Source organism: Budorcas taxicolor, chromosome 13, assembly GCF_023091745.1.
Source record: "Budorcas taxicolor isolate Tak-1 chromosome 13, Takin1.1, whole genome shotgun sequence".
Lineage (NCBI taxonomy): Eukaryota > Metazoa > Chordata > Mammalia > Artiodactyla > Bovidae > Budorcas > Budorcas taxicolor.
This window is the reverse complement of record NC_068922.1, coordinates 23803856-23824227: the sequence shown is the minus strand read 5'-3', so window position 1 is coordinate 23824227 and position 20372 is coordinate 23803856. Positions and strand designations below refer to the sequence as shown.

Sequence of the window (20372 nt, the reverse complement as noted above, 5' to 3'; positions counted from 1 at the left end):
AGAAACAAAGTAGTCTTAACCGTACAAACTAGTATTTTCAAAGGGAAATATGCAAGATGAGCCTTTCAAAATCACAGACAAGCTGGACCAAGCAGCAGTAAGAAGTCATCAAGCTGTGGAAGTAATGTTATGTCCTTTCCCAGAGAAGTGGCCACACACAGATCACATCCTGGGGGTAGGCAAGGTGTTGGTGATGGGGGCATGACTTCACAATTAGAAGATTGTATATGCAGGATCATGACCATCAACAATTTAGCAGATAAATGACTTGAGAGTATAGGTATAAATGGATTCATCTGGGATTTTCAACATTCTTCTCAAAGTAAAGACTATGCAATCAAAGGAGCAGAGAGGCAGGGCTTCCCTGGTGGCTCAGTGGTAAAGAATCAGCCTGCCAATGCAGGAGACGTGGGTTTGATCCCTGGTCTGGGAAGATCCCACACGCCGTGGAGCAACTAAGCCCTTGCACCACAGCTATTGAGCCTGTGCTCTAGAGCCAGGTAGCCACAACTGCTGAGCCCGCACAAAGCAGCGAGTGAAACCCAGAGCTCTAGAGTCCGTGCTTTGCAACAATAGAAGCCACTGCAATGAAAAGCCTGCAAACCGCAACTAGAGAGTACCCCCTACTTGCCGCAACTAGTGAAAAGCTCACGCAGCAGAAAAGACCCAGCACAGCCAAAAAGATATAAATAAAATAACTTAAAAAAAAAAAAAAAGAGAGGCATCCTAGGGAATGATTTCAACCATGAACTTCAAAGACAGTGAGCAGAAATGCTCACCGCATATTCACTTCCTGTAGAGCAAGTTCAAAAGTAGCTGTGCGATCACTGACTGTACCCTCTGCATTGAAACGCAAAAGGGAGTCTGAGATGGGAGTGATATTCTTTACCACACAACGGCTTTCAAAAGAGTCCATGTGAAAATGAAAACCCTATTGTAGTCTTTAAGGTGAGTTAGTTTAAGACACAAAGACAGTCAGCAAATATTGTTCAGGCTGTCTCTGTGCAGGTCACTCTGCCTGTAAGGTGGATGCGAGGCCTAAAAGAGCTTTTTGTCTCATTGGGAGAGAACAACACTTAATAGCTAACAGTTGTCAAATGCTTACTATGTTTGGAGCTATACTGAATATGTCCATCCTCTTATTTATTCCTCAGAGCAACCTTATGATATCATTATTATAACTACATCCCCATTTTAGAGACAAGCGTGCCAAGATATTTGCTCAACATCTATTAGGAATGGCAGAAGCAGGATTCTTGCACTGAAGTCTCTCTGATTCCGAAGACCAGGTGTGGTCTCAGCTACTATGTGGTAGCCATGTGTATGAGGAAAGTGGCAGTGCCAGGCAGTAAACGTGAGGAAAAATGTTAAGATGAGTGTCAATGGCAGTATCATGGCAGGTCATCAGAAGAGTGAAGAGCATCTTGAGGAAGCTTAGGGAAAAAGGTGAGGCTTAATCTGAATTTGGATTTGAATTTGTAGTCCAAAGATTAGTAGGGTGATTTGAGGATGACTGCCATACATGGAACAACAGACTGGTTCCAAATAGGAAAAAGAGTACGTCAAGGCTGTATATTGTCACCCTGCTTATTTAACTTCTATGCAGAGTACATCATGAGAAACACTGGGCTGGAAGAAGCACAAAGCTGGAATCAAGATTGCTGGGAGAAATATCAGTAACCTCAGATATGCAGATGACACTACCCTTATGGCAGAAAGTGAAGAGGAAATAAAAAGCCTCTTGATGAAAGTGAAAGAGGAGAGTGAAAAAGTTGGCTTAAAGCTCAATGTTCAGAAAACTAAGATCATGGCATCTGGTCCCATCACTTCATGGCAAATAGTTGGGGAAACAGTGAACAGACTTTATTTTTTGTGGCTCCAAAATCACTGCAGATGGTGATTGCAGCCATGAAATTAAAAGACGCTTACTCCTTGGAAGAAAAGTTATGACCAACCTAGATAGCATATTGAAAAGCAGAGACATTACTTTGCCAACAAAGGTCCATCTAGTCAAGGCTATAGTTTTTCCAGTAATCATGTATGGATGCGAGTTGGACTGTGAAGAAAGCCAAGTGCCGAAGAATTGATGCTTTTGAACTGTGGTGTTGGAGAAGACTCTTGAGAGTCCCTTGGACTGCAAGGAGATCCAACCAGTCCATTCTGAAGGAGATCAACCCTGGGTGGTTCTTTGAAGGACTGATGCTGAAGCTGAAACTCCAATACTTTGGCCACCTCATGCGAAGAGTTGACTCATTGGAAAAGACTCTGATGCTGGGAGGGATTGGGGGCAGGAGGAGAAGGGGACGACAGAGGGTGAGATGGCTGGATGGCCATCCAGTCTGAGTGAACTCTGGGAGATGGTGATGGACAGGGTGGCCTGGCGTGCTGCGATTCCTGGGGTTGCAAAGAGTTGGACATGACTGAGCGACTGAACTGACTGACCGTACTTTCTCACTAATGCTCTTTTTGTGCTGCCAGAGAAAAGAAAAAGTTGGCTCATGAGTCACTGAGTTGATCTATTGTCACTTTTCTTGAAATAACATAGTTAGAATTGACTTTATACATGTTCATAAATTTTGTATCAAAATGTATCAATATCTCTGTTTTATAGATAAGAAATTCCATAAAGCCTCACATACTGGAAGAAGTGATGTAGCTGTTGGGAGACAATTCTCCCTGGATCTCCCTCTTTTCTGTCTCATGAGAAGAGGTTTCCTGACTACTCTTTGCTCTAGAATCTGTCTTCAAGGATGCTAGTGAACAAGCCTGGGAAAGATAGTGAAAAGGGTAGATGCTTCCTGCCCACATGAAAGTTAGGTTCTCTAACTCAGGGTTCCTCTCCCGGGACACACCCGCTGTGCTTGCTGTCGTCCACTGGGTCTGCCCATGGGACTGGGAGCAAGAGTGCCTGATGTGATACGCTGTCTCTGCTGCTTGCTGTGCAGGAAGAATAAAGCCCTTTGTCCCTGACCCGGGCATCTCATGTTTATGCCAACAAAAATGGTGGCACTTAGCTTGCAACTGGGGTGCAACCTCAGACCCTTCACACATCAAAGAGAGGGAAATTTATTTACTTTTTTAGATAGGTCAAATTTATCCTCACCCTTATTTTTTTCTGTTTTTTTTTTTTTTTTTTTCCTCATTGCACGGCATGTGGGATCTTCATTTCAGACTAGGGGTTGAACCTATGCCCCCTGCAGTGGAAGCATGGTTTCTTACCCACTGGACTGCTATCCTCATCCTTATTGAAAAATAAGTCTGCTGCTTTGGCATCCGTCAGATTACTATTAAGTAGATCCATCTTAGAACCCAGAGAAACCAAAGAGGACAAAATGCCCTTGTGAGCGTCTCTCTTTTACACTTATTCAAGGTGCCCAGAGCTTAGTCGCTTGGTCGTGTCCGACTCTTTGTGACCCATGGACTGTAGCCCACCAGGCTCCTCTGTCCATGGGGATTCTCCAGGCAAGAATACTGGAGTGGGTTGCCATGCCCTCCTCCAGGGGATCTTCCCAACTCAGGGATCAAGCCCAGGTCTCTGGCATTGCAGGCAGATTCTTTACCATCTGAGCCACTGGGGAAGGCCAGGGACTAGGTTAAGTCCAGTTCTCTCCACGTCCTTACCCTCAAGGTGCTCATCATCTAAAGCAAGGGTTGACGCTGGCCTGTGAGCCAAGTCTGGCCCACATCTGTTTTATTAAATAAGATATATTGTCTAGGTGTGATCGACCGGCTGCTTCTGTGCTACAATAGCAGAGTTGAGTTGTAATAGAAACTGTACGCTTTGCAAAGCCTAAAATATTTACTCTGTGAGTCTTTAAGGAAAATATTTGCTAACCTCTGATCTAAAAGAAGAGATACATGAAGAATGAAGAATGCCCTCAAATCATGCTAAAGACAGAGGTGTGAACAGAACATTGTGAGAACAGAATACAAAGCTATAAGCACCCACATGTACTCACATAACCTCCCCATTCCTCCATGCACACACACACATACGTGTCATTTACATGCACGGTCTTACTTCATCCTTGTAGCAGCTTTATTAGATTAGTAGCTTTATAGATTGGGAGCATCTCCTCTACAGACAAACTAGGTTCAGATTTAAAGCTTTGCCAATTACTACCTGAGTGAACTAGAGGTAAGTTACTTCTCTGTGCCTCACTTGCCAAACGTGGGTAATATCACCTATACATCAAAGGGTTCCTGGAAGGATTCAATGAAGGCTTAGAAGAGCCTCTGGTACATAGTAAACAACATGTAACTATTCATTATCATTTATCTCCATTTTCCAGATGAGTAAATTGAGAGACAGAGAAGTTGAGTAATTTTTTCAAAATCACATAAGTAGAAAAATATAGATGCAGAACTTATCCCCAACTCTCACTCGCAAACCTGGGCTTTTTGCCACCATTATTATATTGCTTCTCAATAATAAAGGCTTATTAAATTTATAAGGAAAATCACCACAGTAACATTTCTTTACCTTTTCCAACAATGCTATTTTTCAAATTGTAATTTTTGGCTTATTGGCTTATCCTACAGGTCCTTTGTACTGTGTGAGTTCTACCAGGGCCTTACTTGAATTTGCTATATTAATATATTTATTCCTGACACTTCAGTGGCTGTCCTTTCAAGTCAAGTATACTTTTATTATTAAAATAATGATGTTTCTGGCTTTAAAAGTATAAGTCTAAGCAAAGCTTTTGCTAGTGAACTATCTAAAAATATTCAGGTGATTTTAGATTAAGAATAGTACTTTTAAATACTAAACTCAAGTAATTGGATACTATTGTATTGCTCTAAAAAATATTCCCCCAAAATATGCCCTATGGTGATATTCTCCATTTAGTTTTCATAGTGTCAGTTTATCTTACCCGTATTATTCAACTGGGTTAAAACAAAAAAGCAAAAAAAAAAAAAAAAGCAAACAAACCACCAGTAAGTGGTTTATAGCCTTTCTGGGAATGGTTCTAAAGGGAAATGTATTTCCTGAAACTCCTTACCTCTTATCTCCAGGTATCTTCAGATTACTGCCTTTGGCAGATAAACAGTATGAGGAAATCTTGCTGAGAAATATGTTACTATTCAAATAATTTCATGTCAATAAAAAGCCAATATCCATTTGATTTGACGCATCATTTTGAGCTTCTAGAAAATATTTTCCATCACTGACAGTGCTGCTTCTTTGACAATATCTCTGAAACCTACTTGCTAAAAGTGGAGGACAGTTATTACCTAGAACCTAAGTGAGAGAGATAGCATACCAAAATCATACCTAAGATGAAAACAGGAATGTGTGTTTGGTCTGTACCAGACTAAAAATATGTCGTGTCCACCTGAACAACATCACGGTGGCTCAGCATGGAACTTTTCCCTCATTCCATTTTGATGTTTGGCCACTGGCTTATGAAAACTCTTTCCAGAACTTGCTGGGAGGTTGTTTTTCAAAAATGTTGTTTTCTATATTGCATTTGTCATCTGTATGAAGCTCCCAAAGAAGAATTCCCCTGGTCTTTGTTCCTCTTGAGAAGCTGCTCTGTGTTTCTATCTAGTGGACCCCGTCATCAGTCATGACAGCATTCCCCTCTGCACTGGCTGCTAGACAGTCAAAATTCCACTTACCTCTAACAAGTATGCAGGATTTTCACAGAATGCATTTTGAATTCTAAACTTAGTCTCAGCCTTGTCGAACTTTCTTTTCTATACTTACGCCTGTTGCTCATTTGTTTTTTATCTTGTTACATCTTATATATCTTTGTAATCCATCAAGAGAGACTTGGAAATGCTTTGATGGGTATGTATCCTATAATCTGTGCTCTGGTTCATGAAATTGGGTGATAAATATAATTACCACACCATTTGATGTAGCAACTTTATTTTGAAATAAAGAATTACACATTCTTTGAAATTACACATTGGTTCATACAGAATAATCTTCACCTTAATTCCTAAAATCAGAGTCACTTTTAAAAGCCGTTTAGTAAAATGATTAGACGGGTTGGCTTTAGACTTAAAGGCATGATGAGGAAAATGTTTATACTATATCAGATCCATTTTCTCTTGCCGTTTGGAATGTGTGCTTGCTCCCCATTTTGTGCTCAGTACTGACAAAACAATCTCTCCCCAAAGATTTACCTTATTCTTATATTTCAAAACTTTTCAGAAAAGAAGACATTTTTAAGTCACGTAAATTTGAAATCATATTTTTGTAACCCAGCATTAAAATGTGCAAAAAGCAAATCAGAATTTTTAACTGAAGGTATATTTCTAAGTCAACATAGACAAGTACCGTGTATGAAAATCATTTTTAGGAATATTTTCAATTCAGTGAAGTATACTAAACAGTGTTTTTAATGATAAATTTGGAAAAATATAAACCAAAAATTTTAGAAAGGAATTTGTGATACTAAAATAGATCTGCTGCTGCTGCTGCCAAGTCACTTAAGTCGTTTCTGACTCTGTGTGACCCCATGACGGCAGCCCACCAGGCTCCCCCATCCCTGGGAATCTCCAGGCAAGAACACTGGAGTGGGTTGCCATTTCCTTCTCCAGTGCATGAAAGTGAAAAGTGAAAGTGAAGTCGCTCAGTCGTGTCTGACCCTCAGCGACCCCATGGACTGCAGCCTTCCAGGCTCCTCCGTCCAAGGCAAGAGTACTGGAGTGGGGTGCCATTGCCTTCTCCGAAAATAGATCTACAAATGTTCAAAATATTAATACTCTTACTATATGGTAGTGAGAGGAGGTGACTGAAGACATGAAAGACCACTGACTTTATTTAACCAGGTCTTCCTGGAGTGTCCTGAACATGAAGCATAGCAGTCACAGGGCACTCACTTTTTGGAAACAGTAACTGTGGGCTTTTTACACAGGATTACCAAAGGGCAGAGATGCTCCTCAGGAGATGGGAGGGGTGGGGTGGGTTAATTTCAAGAATAAAAAGCTTTCCTTGAGCATAATATGATCTCATCAGACTGACTGCTTGCCAAAAGCCTGAAATCAGAAGCACAGCTGAGTCCAATCCAAGTGACCTCATTTCTACACAAGGAGAGCATTTCTAAGGTTTTTATTTAAAGAAATAAAATCCACGGGTGAACTTCATAGAAAGGTATATAATGCATTTCTTGTTTGAATCCCTTCTATGTTCATTTGGAAGTTTAGAGAAATCTGTAATGATCTGCCTCGCGACTTCTTAACTTTATCAGGGACCCTGGATGGAACATGAGGTCAACTATGTAAACTTCCAGGGGAGGGAGTGCCCCCATCACTCCCTTTCGGGATTCGCTCATCAGCTTAACTTCATTCCAGGCTCTGCCATACTCCCCGCGAACAAGAGAGCAGCCTACACCAATTTTATCAGCCAGAGCCTGTGGGAGAAAACAGGAGATCAGCCAAGAGTGAGGAGGGGAGGGGCGGAGAAAAAGGCTTGGTTGAAAGACCCACCTTGCTTGAAGGTGAAATATGCACTCCTGTAAAGGAAAAAAAAAAAGTGCTTAGAAAGGAGGCTGGAAAAATGTACAGAATTGTGACAGGAGTCGGTAAAATGTGTGAAGTTTCCTTGCTCCTCAGGATTCTGTGGACTCGAAACTTGTGTGTAGGTCCTGCTGGGAAGGGACATTTTTCAGGCAGGTATGCTGCATTGTATCAGCACAAGATTGATAATGTAATTGGAGAAAAGCTGTTCCACGGGCTTTCCGCACTACTGTGTCTATCAATCTTTCCATGCTCCTGGGCTGTTCTTTGGGTGTGAAATGCAGTGGGATTGAAGAGAGGGATCAGATTGGGGTGGGGTGGGAGGGACCTGTTTGTTCTGTGTGGTGTAGGCTGGTGGAGCCAGACCAGCAGAACTGTAAGCAGCTGGTCCTTGGGCTGCCTGCCACCCAGTCCTCAGGGATTGCTTATGTTCCTTGGAAGCTGTCTCTTCCTTCAATTTGTCCTGATTTTAAAAGCACTTTTTAAATAATCTGGAAAGTTCCTAGTCCCATCATAGGGAATAAGAGAGCTGGCTGGGTTTGAATTTCAAGTAACTAGCATCACCTTAAGGACATGACTCACTTCTTTATGCTTCTGTGTCTCCATCTGTGGGATGATAACAATGGTGTAACCACCTTCCTTGTCAGGTGGGTGTAAAGGTCGCCTGAACTCATGCTGTGAATGCTGGTACAGAGTACGGGCTCAATAAACGTTCCTAGTACCAGAAGGCAACGCTTGCGTTGATTCGATCATCTCTATATTTCTACATGCATGTCATTATAGTTGGGCATGACTAAGCGACTTCACTTCACTATGTAAAGACTGCTACCAGGGAGTCTTGGGTGAACCCAGATGATGGAGGCATGGTTGTTATTTTTAGGGCCTTGGATTCCATCTAGTCTGATCAACAGTCAATGGTAGCATAACAGTGTCTGGATGTTTGGTACTCCTGTGATATATAATAAAAAATATATATTTGGTCTTTGTCCAGTTCCTGGCAGAGGGCTCCTAAAACTCTTGGAATTTCCTAAGTGATGAGATCCATAAGGTGTCTTTTGTTTTGTGAGTGAGGTGACTTTTGGACCCTACCTAAGGATGGGAGCTGGTTGCCAGGAGAATCAATTCTGTGAGTGAAGGGCTGAAACTTTCACTCCTGCTCCCATGACCTCTAGGGAGGGGAGAGGGGTTGGAGGTTGAATCAATAGCCAATGGCCAATGATTTAGTTAATCACACCTATGCTATACATCGTTCATGAAAAACCCCAAACTCCTGGAGAGCTTCTGGGTTGATGAGCAACATCTTCAGAGAGCATGGAAGCCCAGAGCCTTTTTCTCACAGCCTGCCCTATGTGTCTCTCCTACCTGCCTGTCCCTGCTGCTGCTGCTGCTGCTAAGTTGCTTCAGTCGTGTCCGACTCTGTGCAACCCCATAGATGGCAGCCCACCAGGCTCCCCTGTCCCTGGGATTCTCCAGGCAAGAACACTGGAGTGGGTTGCCATTTCCTTCTCCAATGCAGGAAAGTGAAAAGTGAAAGTGAAGTCACTCAATCATGTCCTGCCCTCAGCGACCCCATGGACTGCAGCCTTCCAGGCTCCTCTGTCCATGGGATTTTCCAGGCAAGAGTACTGGAGTGGGGTGCCATTGCCTTCTCCGCCTGTCCCGGAGTTATACTCTTTTATACTAAAGAGTTATACTCTTTTATAATAAACCACTGCTTTAGTAATAATAATATTTCTCTACTTTCTGTGAGCCACTCTAGCAAATTAATTGAACCCAAGGAGGAGGTTACTGGAACCTTCAATCTACAGCCTGGTCACTCAGATGCACAGGAGACAACTTGGGCTTGTGACTGTCACCTGAAGTGGTGAGGGAGGAAGCAGTGGTGAGGGGGGAAGCAGTGGTGAGGGGGGAAGCAGTCTTTTAGAACTGAGCCCTTAACCTGTGGGGCCTGACCCCATGTCCAGGTAAAGAGTATCCAAATTGAGTTGAATTGTAGGACACCCAGCTGGTAGCAAATAATTGCTTGGATGTGTGGAACAAGCCCCTGATCCCCTTGAAATTGGTCCTAGGATCATTTTACACTCACAGTAGGGGGTCGACACACACACACACAAATATAATCTTTTCCAAAATAGTATTTAGTGATCTCTTATTCCATATCAAGGCACTTTAAATCACCAAAACACCCCTGTGGAATACTATCATATTCCTCATCTTTCAGAGAGTAAGACTGAGGTCAGACAGTTTTCCCAAGGTCACCATAAGGGTTGACCTAACATGAAAGCCATGGAATCTATCTCCAGAGTCTGAGTTCTTGTAGGACCTTAGTTCTCCAACCAGGGATTGAACCTGGGGCCCCAGCAGTGAGTGCACCAAGTCCTAACCACTGAACTGCCAGGGAATTCCCAGAGTCTGAGTTCTTAACCTCAGCTGAGTTGAACCTAGAAGTTTCTGTTTACTTCATAAAATGGGAAAAAAGGTCATTTGCTCATAGGAAGAGGTAAAGATGGAAAGGCTTAGGAAGGAGGACAGATGTGGGGACATGACTGCTGAGGAAAATAAGAAAAGTCCTTGGCTAGGAGCTGGAATAGGTGGCCAGGCAGCATGCGAACCGCCATCTTGGATCCTGAATTGGCGGTGGTGCACCCCACGGTCGTGTGCTGTAACCTGAGTGTCATCGTGGAAAGGGCAGGCAGGGTGGGCAGGCAAGGCAGAGGAGTGGAAGGATGGGGGCAGGAAGATGAAGGAAATCAGGGAGCAGGTTATAAGGTCTGTGGACAATTTATCTAGGCTGCCACGGGGGAAAGGAGCTGGAAGAAAATGGGGGAGATGAACAGTATGTGTAAGGGGATTGAACGATTTAGGAGGAATAGAGGGATGAGACATTTTACCAGTGAAAAATGTAAGAACCTTGAGTTCTGGGTCAGGACCCCAACATTTAAGACAAGGTGGAGGAAAAGACGTCTCCAAAGGAGACTGAGATGAAATGACGAGAGGACAGAAGTTACTGAGGAAAGTGGTGCAGAAGAAAGGGAAGGATCAATGACAAGTTCTCTGACATATCAAGCAAAAGAGACACTAGATCATTATGATCCTTGTCAGGAGGGAGCAACAGCCAGACTGCAGAGAGCTGAGGATAAAAGGGAGATCAAGGAGTGGAGATCACTCAGAATTTTTGACCTGGAATGAGAATTATCTTCAGACAGAAGCAGTGTAGTAGGTTTTGGCTCAGATAGGCATGGGTTCAAATTCCAGCTGTATCTCTGGGTAAATTCCTTGTCTAAGTATCAATTTTCTTGTCTTTAAAACAAAGGTAGTAGTTCCAGCCTTTGGCCTATTTGAGACTGTTGATAATTATGTTTATCTAATGCCTGGTATATAAGCTCAAGATGATGACTGTCATGTAATGGACTGTATACAGGAGTGGTTGTAGAGATAATGAGAAAAGATTTACATTTTCTCTTTAGATAGAATGGACTTAAGTTTGGATTTTAAAGGAGAAACAGCTGGCAGAGTGAAAGAGATTTAATATGGGAGAGAAGAACTGATAGAGCAGGAAATCCCAGGAAATAGGAAAGACTGGCATTTGGGCTACAAATAGGATTAGCTTGAAACTGGAGGCAAAATGCAATGAAGTTTGTAGTATTCAGGAGAAGGCTGTATTTTATACATTTAAATCTATGGTTCAGAAACCATTTTCTCAGCCCCTGTTATATTTCAGACACTGACTACAATGCAGGGAAAAAAAGATCGCCCCCTCCCTTTCACCTCTTCTGGCTCTAGTGTCCTCATCTCCGTGAATGATGCCATCATTTCCAGTGGCCCTGACCAGAGTCTGGAAATCATTCTCTTCTCATGCACCCTCTCATCCAACTGTCAGGCAGCCAGCAGCTTCTTCCAGTTTTGCCTCCCGTGTCTCCCTCTAAACTCACCACTCGTTTGCAGCCTCCTCCACGGCTTTTGTATCTGTCACCCAGACTTCTTGCTCCAGGGACCTTGCAGCTGGTCTTCCTGTCTCCAGTCTTAGCCACATTCTAATTCATTCCCTGTTCTGTAGCCTGAATGGTCTTTCAAAACCATGTTGCCACACTCCCCTTAACTTTCAGTGGCCACTCGCAGATTTTAGAATCAAGTGCAGAATCACATGGTGCTTTATTGTCTGGTCCTTGAGCCCATCCAACCCTTCCCTGCTCTTCTGGATCCAGACCTACTCTCCATCCCTCAAGTGGATCACTGACTCTCATACCTGTTATTTTGAATAAAATGTTTAGAACATCCATGTCTTTCCTTCTTTCCTGCTGGAGTTCTATGCAGCCTGTAAAACTGAGGCCACATATCATTTCCTCCCCTGAAACTTTCCCTGAAGTCACCTGAGAGCCCACAAGTCTGGCTTCAGACCCTCTCAAGTGCAGGGATTGTCACTTTATTATCCCTATATTCCCGACCTTGGAAGAGGCCCTGGTCTAGAGTTCAGTTCGGTTCAGTTGCTCTGTCGTGTCCAACTCTTTGTAACCTCACGGACTGCAGCACGCCAGGCTTCCCTGTCCATCACCAACTCCTGGACCTTGCTCAAACTCATGTCCATTGAGTTGGTGATGCCATCCAACCATCTCATCCTCTGTCATCCCCTGGTCTAGAGTAGGTGTGTCACAAATGTAGAATGAATATGCTTCTAACAGTCTGGTGAACTTACATGTGTGTATGTATATACACATACATATATACACCAAATATAAGTACATCTAAATGATAGTATTAGTATTACAAAGTTAATTGTTAGCAACTGGCTCTCTCCACAACGATGAAGATGAAACATTTTTACCTAATTGGAAATGAGGCAAAACATCTTAAATACCTTGAAAAGCAAAGCTCGATGGTAGAAGGTTCCTTTTTTGATCAGTCCAATTGGTACAACGTTGGATTTAAGTTGAAATTTTAGTTCACTTATATGAAGCTCCCAGCTGAAATCCTGTAGTTTTTCTTTTGGAATCTTACCGCCCATCTTTTCAGCCACATACCTGCATCAATTACAGTGAGATTGAATCAGTCAAGTTTAATATTTCACTGCCTTCTGTGTAATTATACTTGTAAAACATGTGTTTCCTCTGATTTTTGTTTTACTTTATGTATTTACTGTAAGTTAAGATTATGCTTGGGCTTCCCTGACAGCTCAGTGGTAAAGAATCTGCCTGTAATGCAGGAGACACAGGAAATGTGGGTTCGATCCCTGGGTCAGGAAGATCCCCTCATGGAGGGCATGGCAACCCACTCCAGTATTCTTGCCTGGAGCATCACATGGACAGAGGAGCCTGGTGGGCTAGAGTCCATAGGGTTGCAAAGAGTCGGACTCGACTGAAGCGACTAAGTGTGCATGCACACGCACACACACACACACACACACACAGTATTACACTTACTCTCTTCATATATAAGCTGAAATTCTAGCAGTTTCATTCAGCAGGAAAAAAGAAATGAATGCTAATTTTCCTAATGTTTATAGCAAGATACAGATCACTATCACATTACATTTGTATCAGCGCAGTTTTTGAATGTTATCTTACTGTTGGAAAGCATTTTCAAATGTTTGAATCTGAATTGTCCTGACATATGGTCCTTCTTTTAAGGAATTTAACCTCATCCAAACACATAGGACCACTGCATACCATTAGGTTCACAATTATTTTCAAGTTTTATCCTCCTCTTCTTTTAAATTTTATTATTATTATTTTTTTAATTTAGAGAAAGAGATATGCCATTTATGTAACACTGAAGTTAGAGGAGGGAGGAAGAGGCACAAAGGAAAAAATAAGTAACAATTACATGAGGTGAGTTGGACGTATTGTACTTTGCCTGAGAGTTTCTCCTAAAAGTAGGCTCTCACTGAAGATGTCACTCAGCACACCTGTAAAAATCCTCTGTCAACTGAGGCTACTACATCATGGAGTTAAGGCAGAATTGCACATCGTTAAAGAATTTCCTCTTGCTGTTTGTGGAACCAACAAAGAAGAGCAATGGTGAAAACCAAGAGAAAGGATTGGGCAGAACACTGACCTGAGCTGTCAGTCAGCCAGGTATCCCACTAGGAGCCAAATGCATGGGGATACATCTCTGTATCACTCTCTTGGTATGGGCTCAGATTAAAAGAAAAATGGGGGAATGATGAAAACGATTTCTGATAGGAACAAAGCATGAGGAAATCTGACAAATGTTGAAATGAGTTAAGTCAGAATCTGCTTGAGTCATCACTTCTCAAGGACACCAGGAAAACTTCAGTAGCCAAAAAAACATTCCCTTGCAGAGCCAGCTGACAAGGAGTCAGTGATCTGGCGGCTGTGTTTCTTGCAGTTGTCACATCCAGGTTTGGTGCCTGCAACTCACTTCTATTTGGAGAAGGTACAAGCTCTCACAGAGACTGCAGCTGTTGCACAAGCCAGGAGCTCACGACTGGCTGGTGTCAGTCAAGAAAGTGAGCCTCCATTTCCAGTAAGTCTTAATCCCTGTCAGCTATAAAGTCAAGTTCTCAGCCTTCTCTGGGTGGAATCTAGAGTAAACACTCTCATTTAGGAGGCAACCTCACTGGATTATACAGAGCGCTGAACCATCTCTTAGAATACCCACAATGCCAATTTAGAGCAATGTGAGACACAAAATATCGGACATACAACATAAAAATAGCGGATGACCATTTGTATTAGGAACCAACTTGTGAGTTTACAAATAATTCACAATAGGATTCCTTCATTTATAACTTCTTTGGAGTCACCCTGAAAGATGCTTTTCATGGTTTAGCAGGAGAAAATGACAGAGACATTTTTCTTTAAGTAATTTCTAGCTCCTAGTTCTGATTCTTGGCAGAAATATTATCCAAAATAGAAATGGAGGCTTTCTTTCCAAATCTTTGTGTTTCTGCTTCAGAGTCAGAGTGCTGTTTATTATGGTGTAGTTGTCTGAAAACTGGCTAGAACAATGCAAATCACTAACATCGAAAAAACATTTTTCAGAAACTGAAAATGCATATGTATACACAGACAGCTTACTTTGCAAGAACCTCAATCTGTTCCTTTATATTGGTGATGGGAAGTATGGATTTGGTCACTTCATACACATAAACACAGAAGTCAGGATCAGAGGGAGGGAACCATTCTTTCTCAAGGCTTCCTTCTCCAGTCAATTTGGGTGCTGCTGCAACCTCTTCCTCCTCCTTCACTTTTTCCTCTTCTTTTTTCCCTCTGCCTTTCCTTAGAAAATAAACAACAGCAAGCAAAATAACAGAGTGAATAAGCACTAACTGTGCTCTGAGTTAATCTGAAGAGCATCATGGGACTATAGTATTTGCTATATACCTCAATAACCATACCACCCTACATATTTTTCAAAGTTTCCATGGCAAGGAGTTTTACAGTCTCTATATTTGTGGGAGAAATTATTTTTCAAGAGAATACTACATGATTGATACATAGTATGAAAATCATATATTGCTTTTATGCACCATTTCTTATCAAAATATTTGGTACACTGTAGGTATGCAATAAATATTTATTGAATTGGGAAAAAATAGGTTGCCTCCTCAGGGAGTCTATGCCAGTTTTTTATCATCTCTTGCTTCAGCTGAGACCTTCTGCAAGAAGAATTTGGATCCCAATTTTTAGAACAATTACCCAACACATGGGGGCTTCCCAGGTGGCACTAGTGGTAAAGAACCTGTCTAAGAACCTGCCTGTCAATGCGGGGGACATAAGAGACGCAGCTTTGATCCCTGGGTTAGGAAGATCCCCTGGAGGAGGGCATGGCAACCCACTCCAGTATTCTTGCCTGGGGGATCCAATGGACAGAGGAGCCTGGAGGGTTATAGTCCACAGGGTCACAAAGAGTTAGACATGACTGAAGTGACTTAGCATGCACACATATCCAAAACATGGTAACAGGCAAAAAACAAAATAAGGATGGCAAGGAATTTTCATGTCATGCAGGGACAAAGACCTCACGCAAAGTTTATCTAGGGAAATGTACTTAGTTCTGTACTTAGGGAAAATAGAATATACTTAGTAAACAGTAAGGATACTGTTTACTCTCAATGAAAAGTTCCAGACTTAGAGAAGTTACTAGTTAACATAGAAATTTTTGTTTAGTACGGATGCAAATTATTTCCATTCAATGGAAAAGATACACCCAAAGATTACAATTTATTGTCCTGTAAGACGTTAGTCATCCTACAAGTTTTTAAAATGTAGCTCAGCAATCTTTTCCTAATATTCTTTAGTTAAATTGGATATAAATATATATATTCTCAAGTGATCTTTTCCCAGTATTAACATCTCACTAATTCTCTCATTATTAGTGAGTTGAACAAACAATGACTGGAGTTCTCATTCCAGGTAACAGGGAATAAGTACACTTCACCCTGTCTCTCCTACTGAATACAATCCTAAAACCTGGACAGGGTACATGCAATAGCTATTTGAAAACTCTGAAAAGTAATTCATAGCAGAAAGATCAGAAAAGACCAACATCTGAATGACTACTGAACTGATGGTGAGCTTGTCTTTTAATTTTCCTCCACTATTCTCCAAGCTGAAGTAAACATCGCCCCAAGTCTGGAAGTGGGCATCAGCGTGTAGAGAGAGCTCAAGAAATCTACTTGAGAAATGGAGGAAAGCCCTGATTTTGATCTTTTTCTTATTTTTATCCATTCTCTTGTGCCCCAGCCCCTAAGGAATCTTGTGACGGCGGTGGCAGTGGTGACATTCAGGTCCCTAAGAATCTAAAACTGCCTTATTCATGCCCAGTCCTCCTGCTGTTTGGCTGTGGATATGGATGCTGTCATGGCAAGAGTGTTGCAGCACAGGGTAAATAATGTTTTTTTTGGCTTAAGGACCAAAAGGGAAGCTCCAAGGAACCAGAACAGACAAGTGAGGTCATGGAGAGGGAGGAGCTCAGGAAAGCAACCCTATAAAAGTCTTTATGAATTCCTAGGCTTATTCCAAGCTGTGTGTGCATAGTTCTGACCCTAAATAGCACATACATAGATTTTGAAGATGGAACTATAGTGTAGACCACTGCCCAAGTCCCAAATGGATCTTAGCTGGCACACATGCAGGGCTCATCCAAATAGCACCGCAAAGCCTTTGAAAATGGGGCAAACCGTAGATTGACAACTGGCTGGAATTTGAAGACTGAAAGCAACTGGGGCGACTGACTGCTAAAACACACACACAAAAGAAACCTTCTTCTTAGAATGTGCCTAAGACCCATAAATAAGAACTGTAGGACTTATAACATATTGCAATCTAATTACTCAACATACGAAGAGCCAGGAAAATCTCACCTCATATGGGAAAAGGCCATCAATACACATCAATGCTGAGATGATACGGATGTAAAATGTTCCAACAAGTAAAACACTCTTGAAATGAACAAGGAGTCAGAAAGTCTTAGAAAAAAGAAGATATAAAAATAGAATTTGGAGCTGAAAAATACAGTAACTAAAACTTAAAAATCACAACTCTCTGAATAGGATTCATAGCAAAATGGAGATAACAGAGAAAATAATCTGTGAACTTGAAGATGTGTCAATAAAAATTATGTGATATGGATAACACAGAGAACAAAAGATTGAAAAAGCAATTGACAAAGTCTCAGGGACTTGTGGTGCCATAAAAAAAGCTAATATTAGTATCATCATAGAGTCAGAAGAAGAGGACAAAGAAGGCAGTACAGGAAAAAAATGGAATAAATTAGAGCTGAAATGGTTTCCCCAATTTGGTTAAAAACATAAATCTACATAGTCAAGAATTTCAGTGAATGTGAATAAGGCACACCCAAAGAAATCTACTCCAGACACATTGAAATCAAACTACTGAAAACTAAAGACAAAGCAGATGATATGATTGCCCATGTAGGAAATCCCAAAGAATCTCCTGAAAAACACTCCAAGAACTAAGAATTGAGTTCATCAAAATCTGAAGATGTAAGAACAACACACAAATCCATTATGTTTCTATATAGTGAAAACAAACATGTGGAAACCAAAATTAAAAAAAAAATTTGGAGCACTCACAATTATGCTAAGAAAATGAAATCCTTAGGTATAAACTTCTCCAAACATGTACAGGATTTGTGTGCTGAATATTAAAAAGTGTTGTCAAAAGCAATCAAAGAAGATCTAAACACATGATGACACGTCCTGTGTCCACAGATTTAAAGATTCAACATAGTAAGATATAATTGTCCTCAAATGGGCTCAAGGTTTAATGGAATTCCTGTTAAAATCCAAGCAAAGTTTTCTGTAGGATAGAAAATCTTATTCTAAGCTGTATATGGAAAGGCATAGGCCTTAGAATAGCTAAATCAAATGTGATGAAGAAAAATAATGTGGGAACAATCAAAAGTGATTGATAAAAAGTCTTACTATATAGCTACAGTAATCCAGATAAAGTGATACTAAGGGAGAGACATGCAGATTAACCTAACAGAAGCCCCAACCCACCACAGGTATACTCAACTATTTTGACAAAGTGAAAGTGAAAGCCACTCAGTTGTGTCCGACTCTTTGCAGCCCCATGGACTACACAGTCCATGGAATTCTCCAGGCCAGAATACTGGAGTGAGTAGCTGTTCCCTTCTGCAGGGGATCTTCCCAACCCAGAGATGGAACCCAGGTCTCCTACATTGCAGGCAGATTCTTTACCAACTGAGCCACAACGGAAGCCCAAACCTGTTGTAAATTTCTTTTCTTGTCATGTCCTTGTCTGGTATTGGGATTAGAATAATGCTGGTATCATGAGCTGGGAAACATTCTGTTTTCTGGGAAAGATTGTGTAATTCAGTTCAGTTCAGTCACTCAGTCGTGTCCGACTCTTTGCGACCCCATGAATTGCAGCACGCCAGGCCTCCCTGTCCATCACCAACTCCCGGAGTTCACTCAGACTCACGTCCATCGAGTCAGTGATGCCATCCAGCCATCTCATCCTCTGTCATCCCCTTCTCCTCCTGCCCCCAATTCCTCCCAGCATCAGAGTCTTTTCCAACGAGTCAGCTCTTCGCATGAGGTAGCCAAAGTACTGGAGTTTCAGCCTCAGCATCATTCCTTCCAAAGATTGTGTAGAGTTGGTGTTAATTATTGAAATGTTTGACAGAATTCACTAATGAAACCGTCTGGGTCAGGAAATTTCTCTTTTGGGTTTTATGAAATCAACTTTTTAAAAAAATACATGATTATTTTAGCATCTATTTCATCTTTAGTAAGTTGTGATAGTTTGTAGTTTTTGATGAACTGGTCCTTTTCATCTAAGCTGCTGATTACAATTCTCATAGTAGGATTGACATAGTTATTGACATTTTTTAAAAGCCAGCCTTGATTTCATTGACTTTCTCTGCTGTTTCTGTTTTAAATTTCATTGATTTCTCTTTATTATTTTCTTCCTTCTAATTGTATTGAGTTTATTTTTCTAGATTCTTGAAGTGAGAACTTAGATTATTGATTTACAACCTCTCTAATACATTTTAGTGAAATAAATTTCAATATCAGCATTGCTTTGGCTGTATTTTCATTCAATTCTTTGTATTTTTAAATCCTTTTGAGACTTCCTTTTGTCCCAGAGATTATTTAGAAGTGTATCATTCAGTTTCCACGTTTAAAGAGTTTCTTCTTGTCTTTCTGTCATTAATTTCTAGTTTGATTCTATTATGATCAGAGAGCATATTCTGTATGATTTAAAATCCTTAAAATTTTTTTGCTATGCTTTATGACCCAGAATATTATAAATGTTCCAAATGCAGCTGAAAAAATGTGTTGGTGATGAAATGTTCCATGATATGTCAATTAAATCCTACTTATTTTGCTGTTGTTCAAATCCTTTATTTCCTTGGTGATTTTAGGTCAAGTAGTTCTATCAGTTGCTCAGAGGGGCATGTTGCAGTCCTCAACTACAGTTCTGGATTTATCTATTTCTCCTTTCTGCTCTATCAGTTTTTGCCTCATGTATTTCGAGGCTCTGTTGTTTGGTGCATATATATTAGATTATTATGTCTCCTTCATGGATTAATTTTATTATACATAATGTCCCTCTTTCTCTCTAGAATTTTTCTTTACTCTGAAGTCTACTTTAATACATATTTGAAAAGCCATTTACGCTTCTTAAAAAAATGAATGTTTACATGGTATCTCCTTCCAACCTTTCACTTTCAACCCATCTAGATGGATAAATTTGAAGTGAGTTTTTTCAAACAGCATGTAGTTGAATCATAACTTTTAAATACACTCTGCCAAGATCTGCCTTTTGATTTGTTCTTTTCCTTTGTTTTTCTTTTCTTGCCTTCCTGTGGGTTACTTGAACATTTAAAAATTATCCATCTTGATTTATTTATACTGTTTGTGAGTGTAGCTCTTTGTATTGGTTTGTTGTTGTTATAGTAAGTACTATAACAGACATATTATATATTACGTATCACAGTCTGCTGGTATCCACATTTTATCACTTTGAGGGAAATATCACATCCATGGGAAGTCTCTTTACTTTATCCACTTTTAAATATAATTTTCTTGAGTATCAGATATTATTAAAATTTTTTGTTTCAATCATCAAATATAATGTATAAAAATAAAACTCATGAGGAAATAGTCTATTGTATATACCCATATTTCAGTTTCTTCTTTCGTCCTAATCCTTCCAGATTCTTTCAGCATTTTCTTCTCTTTGGAAGAACTTCCTTTAGTTAGCAAATCTGTAAGGGTAGGCCAGCTAGCAATAAATTGTTTTCCTTCATCTGGAAATGTCTTTATTTCCCCCTCTTTATTGCTGAAGGATAGAGAACACATGGTTGGTTCCTTTAGTGCTTGAAAAATGTACTGTTTCCTTCTGAGAGACATCTGTGCGTGCCTGTTCAGTTGCTCAGTTGTGTCT

General features: G+C 40.8%; 1 protein-coding gene across 1 annotated transcript in view; it reads right to left on the bottom strand.

The window, feature by feature from the left end:
* Positions 1–7154: 7154 nt before the first annotated feature.
* ARMC3 (armadillo repeat containing 3) overlaps positions 7155–20372 on the bottom strand; it is an 86439-nt gene continuing 73221 nt past the window's right edge. The window contains exons 17-19 of the mRNA XM_052651144.1: positions 14508–14708; positions 12326–12488; positions 7155–7364 (exon numbers count right to left, since the gene is read on the bottom strand). Of these exons, the coding sequence (XP_052507104.1) occupies positions 7155–7364; positions 12326–12488; positions 14508–14708 (574 nt within the window). The remainder of the gene's footprint in view (positions 7365–12325; positions 12489–14507; positions 14709–20372) is intronic.